The sequence below is a fragment of the Oncorhynchus kisutch genome, linkage group LG9, assembly GCF_002021735.2.
Source record: "Oncorhynchus kisutch isolate 150728-3 linkage group LG9, Okis_V2, whole genome shotgun sequence".
Classification (NCBI taxonomy): domain Eukaryota; kingdom Metazoa; phylum Chordata; class Actinopteri; order Salmoniformes; family Salmonidae; genus Oncorhynchus; species Oncorhynchus kisutch.
In genome coordinates, this window is record NC_034182.2 from 38,322,599 (window position 1) to 38,332,433 (window position 9,835).

Below are 9,835 nucleotides of genomic sequence, written 5' to 3' on the forward strand. Positions count from 1 at the left end.
GGATAGCCCTGTCCCTAGGGGCTTTCAAAATGGTGGACAGCGAGGAGGAAATGGTCCTTTACTACATAGAGGAGCTCTCTCTCTCTCGCTCTCGGTCTCTCCCTCTCTCTCTCTCTGTCTCTCTGTCTCTCTGTCTCTCCCTCTCTCTCTCTCTCTCTCTCTCTGTCTCGCTGTCTCTCTGTCTCTCTGTCTCTCCCTCTCTCTTTCTCTCTGTCTCTGTCTCTCTCTCTGTCTCTCTCTCTGTCTCTCTCTCCTCTCTCTCTCTCTCTCTCTCTCTCTCGCTCTCTCTCTGGCTTTGATCTTCTGGCCTAATTCATTATCACAGTGTGAAACCTCTTCAAATTTAGCTGGGCTCCAGAGTCAATGGACCGTGCTGCTACTGAGCAATGAGCTTATCTCTGCTCTTACCGAAAACACTCTCTTTCTTCATGAAATATCCATATTTGTACTTTATTATATTACAGTATACAGTATACTAAGTCATCCCATCTTGTACTTTTATCATCGTTGTTGTATTTCGAGTGATGCAAGTCAAATAGAAGCGTGTTGGAAAGGCTTGTCATCACAACAGCAGTAATCTGACACTTTGTTTTTACTAAACCTTTATTTAACGAGACAAGCCAGTTAAAGATCAAATTATTATTTACAATGATGGCCTAATGGGGAACAGTAGGTTAACTTCCTTGTTCAGGGACAGAATGACAGATTCTTTACCTTGTCAGTTCGGGGATTTGATCCAGCAACACTTTTGGGTACTGGGCCAACGCTCTAACCACTAGGCTACCTGCCACCCCAACTTAACCCCCCCACCCCACCCCACAACAACAGATGTATGTGTGTCTTTCAGAAAGTTTGGACAAAAAGCCGAAGTCACTTTTCAATTGGACCTTGTGAGTCATCTTAATTGGACCAATAGAGTCATCTTAATCTTAGGCGTAGTCTCTTAATCGTTATTAGCACCTGATGCTGTTGATATTAACGCACTAGCCAGCTGTTTTCCCTGTGATAAATATCACTGTAGATGGCTAAATATAATACACTCTTTCCTCTGAGATGACTGAGTACTGTAGCAATGCTCATGTAGAAGGCAGCCTAGCCCTGTGTGGAGGCCCACCTCTCTCACCCAAGGCAGTGGAGAAGCTGCAGGTTGGACTGAGCAGGGCGAGAGGTGCTGAGAGGATGATTGGGGGCGAATAGTCTGGTGATCAGATGAGGCCCGGGGCAAATCCGGGAGAGCCGCTGTCGCAGTGCTTTGTGGGTAGCAGCTCAAGACTACAACCTTGATGGCTCAGCTGTAAGCCAGGCTGAGATGCAAGAGCCAATCAAGGCAATTCATCCAAGGAAAGATGGCTCTTTGCTCAGACAGATATTTGATCTCTGATTGTATCTACTTGAATGCTCAACCATCAAGAGCCACTTTGGAGAGAAAAGGAGATATCTTTTTCTTCAATTCTTTCTTCTTCTTTGCCTTCTTCCATCCATTCTACATGTGTTACCATTTCCCTGTGATCGGTTGGCATGTTAACAATCAACTGCGGTTGCCATGACTTCATTCTCTTTGTTTCGTGCATTTTTTGGCTGAAAAGTTTTTTCTGGGTCACAAATGCCAAATGTCTTGAATATGTTTTCAAATATTGTCTAGGCTTACATACACTTACATATACCCACTTCTCGCCGACTGCATATGGATTTGTAATGACCTATGGCTACATAGATTTATTGAGTTGATTTGTAGTATTGTGATTTGTATTTCTGTGGTGAATAGGCAAGGGACTCAGAAACAGAACAGCGGAATGGCACTCATGATGCATTTGATTTAAGATGTAGCTTTGAAAATGTAAATGGAATAAGAAGCATCCCAATCAACAGAGTTGTATTGCTCTCCTGCTCTGTCCCTCTCTATCTGTTTTGTCTATCTATATTAGGGTTGCAAAGATACTGGTAATTTACCAAAGTTACGGGAATCTTCAGTAATTTTTTTTTATTAACAGAAAATCTACGTCAATCTATGGTAACTTTTGTAGTTTATACTTGAATGACGTTTTTTTATTTTATAATTCATATCTAGTATTATTTTTACGATAAGGTTTTACAGCTTTGTCGGTAGATTTTTTTATTTGGAAAATATAAATTATATTTTTTAATTACAGACACTTATAATCTGAAGTACCCAAAAGGGCCACTAGATGTCTCGTGATATATTTAATGTATTTAACTAGGCAAGTCAGTTAATGACAAATTCGTATTTATAATGACAGCCTTCTGAGGAACAGTGGGTTAACTGCATTGTTCGAGGGCAGAATGACAGATTTTTTACTTTGTCAGCTCAGGGATTCGATCCAACAACCTTTCTGTTACTGGCCCAACTCTCAAACCACTAAGGTACCTGCAATCCTTGAAAGAAACAACAATTCCGGTAGTTTTACTGGTAAACTTGAAAGTTTCCAGTAAATGACCCTCCCTTTGCAACCCTAATCTCTATCCAGTCTTGTCTTAGAGCATGTTTATCTCCAGTCCAAACTAGACATGTTTCTACACATATCTTTGATTAGTTTCATTGATACCTTGCTTTATATTGAATTGCAGTCTAATTCAATGCAGTGGAGCATTTCTCATACTGTATATTATTTCCAAAATACCTACAATGCCAAGCACAACCAGTGATTCTATTCTATTCTTCTTTTACAGGAGATAAAGAGCATTAAACGTAAGCCATGGGTAACATTTTCTAAAGCCAGGGCAGCATGCTTTCTGCACTCTACCTCTCCTTGCTTGTTAATGTCATACATCACATCTTTCTAGCCATTGGCAGACCTCATCTAACATGGCATCTATACTGAGTGTACAAAACATTTAGCTCATGTCATGACATGGACTGACCAGGTTGAAGGTTTAGATCCCTTATTGTCGTCACTTGTTAACTCCTCTTCAATCAGTGTAGATGAAGGGGAGGAGACTGGTTAAAGAAGGATTTTAAGCCTTGAGACAATTGAGACGTGGATGATGTATGTCTGCCATTCAGAGGGTGAATGGGCAAGACAAAGGATGCATGTGCCTTTGAACGGGATATGGTAGTAGGTGCCAGGTTTGTGTCAAGAACAGTCAACCACCCAAAGGACATCCAGCCAACCCTGTGGAACGCTTTCGACACCTTGTAGAGTCCATACCCCCGACGGATTGAGGCTGTTCTGAGGGCAGAATGGGTTGCAACTCAATATTAGGAAGGTGTTCCTAAAGTTTGGTAACCTCAGTGCATGTCACGATGCCGCTGGCAACTTTGAACGTCTAGCTTTTAACTTATAGCTTTTAACTGAGCTGTACATCTGTTTCGACTCATAAGATACACAGTTATCGTAGACATCTTATCTGTGGATCGTCTGATCTGGTTTACTAAGTAAACAATACCACAGGTATGGTGACCAGCTGCAGCAGCAGTCGCGGTACTAGTGACCCTATTGATGGTGCGTCTTGTACATTCGCTGCAGTGCTAGTTTTTAGTGTTGTGTTTAATGCATACAACGCTTCTTTCAAAACAAATAACACTGTAGTTAATCTTCGCTTTCCTTTATCTGCCTGGTAATTGGTTAAGGTCCTTAGCAGAGGATTTTAGAGGAGATTTTAGAGGTGATTGACGAGTAGATTACTTGGTTCAGACAGTGACTACGTTGTGTCTCTAGAAAATACTTTGGCTTATCTAGAGCTTGATATCACAGTCTCTCTCACATCCTGCAGTACAGCAGTCTACTCACACATACAGAGTAGATAGCATCTCATTTGACAACACAATTTGCAAAACGCCACATTTTGAAGTCTGACATTATTTCAGCTACGGTCACTTTTGTTTCAGTTTGAGGCGGTGTAGTGTTGTTGTTGTTGTTGTTGTTTTTTTTTTTTACGTGTATTTTTTGGTTTGTTTTGGTCATGTGTGTGTGTGTTCTGCATGAAAGCAAAATAAATTTTAGCAATTCCATCTGAATACATCTGTCAGTGATACAATTCCAATGATAGAACACATTGAGATGTGATAATAACAGCGTTCATGAGAAAATGTACAGACTCATGCAGCTAAGGGAAGAAAAATGTACTTCCTGTTAACAAATTTCTTGCGACCACAACCCTCAACAAAGTGGCAGGAAGTGTGAAGGACTCAGCTTTTCTATGAACTCTATATTAGTATTATTATTATTTAATTATTTATTATTTAATTTAATATTTAATTATTATTAGTATTATTATATTATTGGGGAAACAGAACACTTTCACTGACGAACCTTCTCTATTTTCCTTCTCTTCCCTCCAGACACCCGGACCTTGCCTGACGTAGCCATGACAGGCAAGTGCACCCGGGAATGTGACGAGTACGGCCACTCGGACTCCTGCTGGATGCCTGTTCGCACGTCGCCCGAGCGACGGCCCAAGACGACCACCACCCAACAACCAAAGCTTTCCACCTTCATGACCAGTGGCGGTAGCGGCAGCAACCCTCCCGAGCAGCAACAACATCCTGGCAGCCAGGAAGCCCTGGTCGCTATGGCCAACGGAGACCCCTCCTCTCACGTGATGCTGGGCAACGACCGCAACCGCAACTTGCTCAATAAGAAGATGGCCTCCTCCTCGTCCTCCTACGAAGCTTTCGGCTCGCCCAGCTTCAGCCCGCCGGGGTCGAGGAGGGGGTGGTGGTGGGTCACCCCATCGAGGAGATCCCCCTGGCCCCCACCGGGGAATACAAACCCTCATCCTGTGGCACGCTCACCCGCCGGGAGGTCTACCTGTGAGGGGGGGCGGTGGAGCTAGCGCCACGGTATGCATGGTTCTAACAACAAACAACAACAACTATAGTAGGCAACCACGACGACAACAACTGAAGACACTTTTTACTGTACCAGACCGACCTTAACTGAGCAGGAACGGTCCAAGGATAACCCCTCTCCTAGACAACAACAAACATCAAAAACAACAACGTGAAACAATGCTAAAATCAACGTGGATACAAAAATAATCCCTTTTTGTAATTCAGATTCTGACCTTATCTTGCAAGAGGAAGAGGAGGATGGGGCTATTGGTGGGACTTGAAGCGAGACATTGGATAACTGCTGCCGGCCGGCGAGTCGGGCCAATGGGAACATTACTGCTGCCTGATGATCACCACTGTACAATTACCAACTCATTTCCATAAAACATGCATGCATTATCTCTCCCTGACCCCACCTCCCAAAGACTGTACTGTACAAAAAGAGGACCTTCCTTTTTCCCCCCCATCGTTTTCTATAACTGAGTGTGACAATGAAACGTGTGACAGAGGACCGATGTCATGCCTTTGGGGACTTAGTGGCACTCCCACCCTGATGCAAATATCATATACATTCAATAATGTGTCACGTAACACATGTCACGTGTCATGACCCCCCCCCCCCCCCCACCCTCTGCTACTTAAGTTGCGTTCCTCCAAAACACAACCAAACAACAACAGACTGTGAAAGCTACTAGCATGGCATCATAGATCATAACATTTGGGAAAGACTAAGCTTTAACTTTCTGTCCTGTGGATAAGACGGTGCATATCGCCTCAATCGTGGCAGAATATCATTGACAAATGGAGGAGTCAATACGGTTGGCAATGTCCTAGCCATAGGAGTCCATGAAACACACAATGTCCTAGCCATAGGAGTCCATGAAACACACAATGTCCTAGCCATAGGAGTCCATGAAACACACAATGTCCTAGCCATAGGAGTCCATGAAACACACAATGTCCTAGCCATAGGAGTCCATGAAACACACAATGTCCTAGCCATAGGAGTCCATGAAACACACAATGTCCTAGCCATAGGAGTCCATGAAACACACAATGTCCGATGAACTGATGTCCAAGTATGCTTATTTACAAGTGTGCTCACTTTGTCTCTCTCATAGACACCAACACAAGTGTACGTTGTACATATACATCGATTCAGACCCTTTGACCTTTAAAGCTCACTTGTCTCTCTACCTTACTCTGCCTCTCTTTCTCTGTCTTTGGATGGCCTGAGAGTTGAAGACTAAACCGCCCTTCCAGACGTAATTTTCTATCTAGAGCCAATCTGAATTGGTTGTCGTTCTTTGCTTGAATTGCGTAATATGTGTACGTGGTTGTGCATACTGTATCACCCCCGGAAAATATTGATTCCTATTCAGATGAAAGTTATAAAGCTGATTATGGTTATTCTCTTGCCCACACAGACAAGCAGACACAAATCAACACACACAGCTAACATGTCATGGTTACACTTTAGGTGAGTTAGTTGAGGGGAAGTGCTGGGTATGTCAGAGTGAACATGACAGGGTAGGTTGAGCTGAACCAGAACAGTGATGTGGTGAGGTTTTGCCGTGACATTTATTTTGTGTTAGCGTGTGTGCTAGATTGAACAGTACATAAGGTACATAACCCCTGACACGAACACACTATCTATCTATCGCATAATAGTAAGCATAGACATACACTCTAAGTCCATGTCCACCTTCCCCATAAATGGAGATGTCACTAATGGCGGAAGTAGATTTGCATATTGACACAGACAGACATCTTTTTGAGCAAGAATGTAAGAATCTGCTCAATGAAGTACAATCAAAAATACCTGCTGATGTACAGTCAGAAAAAGGGGTGTGAAAATACAATGGTTTAACATTGTACCTTACAAGTTAGTATGAACGATAAACCAAAACGTAGGGAATACAAACTGGCATATGGATTCATCATTTATCAGAGAGTAACTACAATACCACATAGAATTAGCTTTCGGTAGTTATGTTGCTTTAAATACACACATTTACACAGTGAGAGTACGGGTTGAATTGAACAAGGACACAACATGTAGGAGAATATCTGTTGTAGTTTGGACTGACACAACCATATGCACACACACACACACACATAATATGAAGATATTGTGCCTCTTTACCCATCGCAAGTTGTGTTTTTCTGCCGGTACTGTAAGTGGGCACAAGGTCTTGCCGCCATAACTGAGAAAAATGAATTTCAGATGCAATGGAAACCCTTGTATATGTTAGCTAACCCTTTGGTTCAAAACAACTGCTATTTGGCAGTCCACCAATCTGTAGTCTGTAAGTACTACTTGTCGTTCGAAGAAGCGCTCCTATGCTTATAAACTGTATACATAAATATGTACTTTTTACTGCATGTTTAAAAGGAATTTACTTCACTTAATGAGGAGAATTAAATGTCAAAGAAAAATGTACAAAAAAAAATCCTTAACCGGTGAACATGGAGGTCCATCTTGTTGCTTGCTTTGGTTTTACCTAACAGACATTAGCCATGTAGTTCGATTAATAAGTATATCGATTTGAAGAGGAAGAAATGTATGTTGATTTAGCATATTTCATATTTCGTTCATGTTCCATCATATTTTGTTGATTGTTGGTTTTGTTTTGTTTCCTTTCAGACACATTTTCACAGCGTTCCCCAATTCCATTGAACAGTTAACCCTACAGTAAACCCTACAGTGATAACAGAGATTCAGTTGAAGTAGTCCTACCCTATCCTGCGTCCTGGAAAAGTCTGACGTACATAATACAGTGAGACGATTCACAACTTTCTACCGGCATTTCGGTTTCATTTCTCCCTCTTTTTTTTTGTATTTGATAAACAATAACAATCAGAATATTGGAAATGATCATCGTTATGTATTTTATTCGTTTTTTTTTCTCTTATTTTCTGGTGCAACTTTGTATATTTAGCTTCTGTAAAAAAAACTAAAATGTAAAAAAAAAATACTAAAAAAAAAACTGTAGAGTGAATGCAAAATATGCAATTGTGCCTTTTTATACCGATTGGTATGATTCAATGTTGGTTTGGAATGGTACAAAACCAATTATGCTGACATGCTTTCTAAAAGTAGTGGGGATGATATTATAGTCCAATTTTAAATACCTCCTGAGGAACTTGTACGATCGAGGAACGATCCAGTTACTTTCTGTCTTCTCGGGATGTGACCAGTCAAATGTTTGTAAGCCTGTTGACACAGTGTGGTACAATGATGTGGAGTGGCTATTGGATGGGTCTCAACGTGGAATGTTCAAGGTATTAATATCCATTCCTAGCATAGTGTACTTTCATAACCAAATTACTACTTTTTGTACTGCTTATTACTAGTAATAATGATGACGTAATGGAAAAATGATTATCCTATTGCTACAGTGTTCTGCTGATGTACATATTCAGTGCGACAACCTTATGTGCATGAAACAACTCTCCTGGATTGAACACATTGAGTGTAGTAGAAGAAACGCTTGGAGACATTTGACAGTTCAGGACGCGAGGAAGCCGATAAATGCTAAATGCAGAGGTTGGAAAAGTGAGGAGTAAAAAAAAAAAAAGTACAAAAAAATGCTGCAAGGTCGAGATGCTGACAGAATGCACACCTCAGGACATAAAGCAACCCCTAAAACACATTTACAACACATGCATTACAAACAAAAACTCAACACATACACACATTTTTACAAAGCATGATGCGTTACAACACTGGAAACAAGAAAGAAGTTGTATAGTTGGTTCTCGTTGTGTTATACTTTCAGTGAACATAAAGGAAATTGCATGTCTGTGTTTCTAGAAAGACTGAGAAATTTCTATATAGTGTTATAATAAGCTTTTTTGATTGTCAAAAAATGCAATTCTTTACTCAAACATTCAATAGGCTACTTGTGCTTACTTCTAAATGTACAATATTATCTGATAGAAAAGAAACAGGGACAATATCAAATGGATCCTTCCTTGACCTGGTAATCCACAGATGACGGTCAAGTTTGGTTTTTAGAAGAAAAACTGAATAAAATGTGTCATATTTTTGCTACCTGAGGTGTATGTTTAGTCAGATCTCTCTCCTATTCGTTGTTGAGCATTCACAGTCTGTGATGAGATTTGTGATATTAACCATAAACTATTTGTCCTGCGACTTGGATGTTGATATAGAAATTGAGTAAACAGTTTATCCTTGTTTAATTAAGTATGAGTCACTATGCACGCAGCTTAGCTGAACATGGCAAAATGTATTGAACGTAAGGCAACTTCTATTTATGAAATATTTTACATCATTTAATTTGCTTTTGTACAGGTTTCTGTAAATAAATTGCTTGTAATTTTTGTCTCTGCAGAAATTAAAATATAACATGGTAAAACTACATTGTCCTACCTCCTTTATTGATTTGAGTTAGTTGTGTGCGGCTGGATATTGCCAGTGACCTCACAATACGATATTATCACGATAATCACGTTTCGCGATTCTCACTATTCTCTCATTCTATTCGTTTTGCGATTCTCACTATTCTCTCATTCTATTCGTTTTGCGATTCTCACTATTCTCTCATTCTATTCGTTTTGCGATTCTCACTATTCTCTCATTCTATTCGTTTTGCGATTCTCACTATTCTCTCATTCTATTCGTTTTGCGATTCTCACTATTCTCTCATTCTATTCGTTTTGCGATTCTCACTATTCTCTCATTCTATTCGTTTGGCGATTCTCACTATTCTCTCATTCTATTCGTTTTGCGATTTCGACACTGTGATTTTATTGCGATTCGATGTTCCAAACATATTGTCCACAATATGTCTGCTGCAGAGGGACAAGAGAGAGCCATGAGAAAACACATTTGATCAGTCATGGAAATGAAAGTTCTGAAAACAATTTGGCTCCCTAGATGGAGAAACGCTAGGATGTTTTGGTGTGGAGTTTTTGGGCAGGTACAGCTAACTAGCACTAAAATTATATTGTGATTGTGTCAAAACTACATGATATATCAGCAAAAATAATATCCCAATATGTACTGTAGCGATTTTC

At 40.5% G+C, this 9,835-nt stretch overlaps 1 protein-coding gene across 1 annotated transcript in view; it reads left to right on the plus strand.

Moving 5' to 3' along the window:
* Window positions 1–9,177, plus strand: part of LOC109897137 (protocadherin-7-like) — a 29,051-nt gene extending 19,874 nt beyond the window's left edge. Inside the window, 3 exon segments of the mRNA XM_031832572.1 lie at window positions 2,689–2,707; window positions 4,301–4,653; window positions 4,656–9,177. Of these exon segments, the coding sequence (XP_031688432.1) occupies window positions 2,689–2,707; window positions 4,301–4,653; window positions 4,656–4,775 (492 nt within the window). The 3' untranslated portion in view covers window positions 4,776–9,177.
* The last annotated feature ends 658 nt before the right edge of the window (window positions 9,178–9,835 follow it).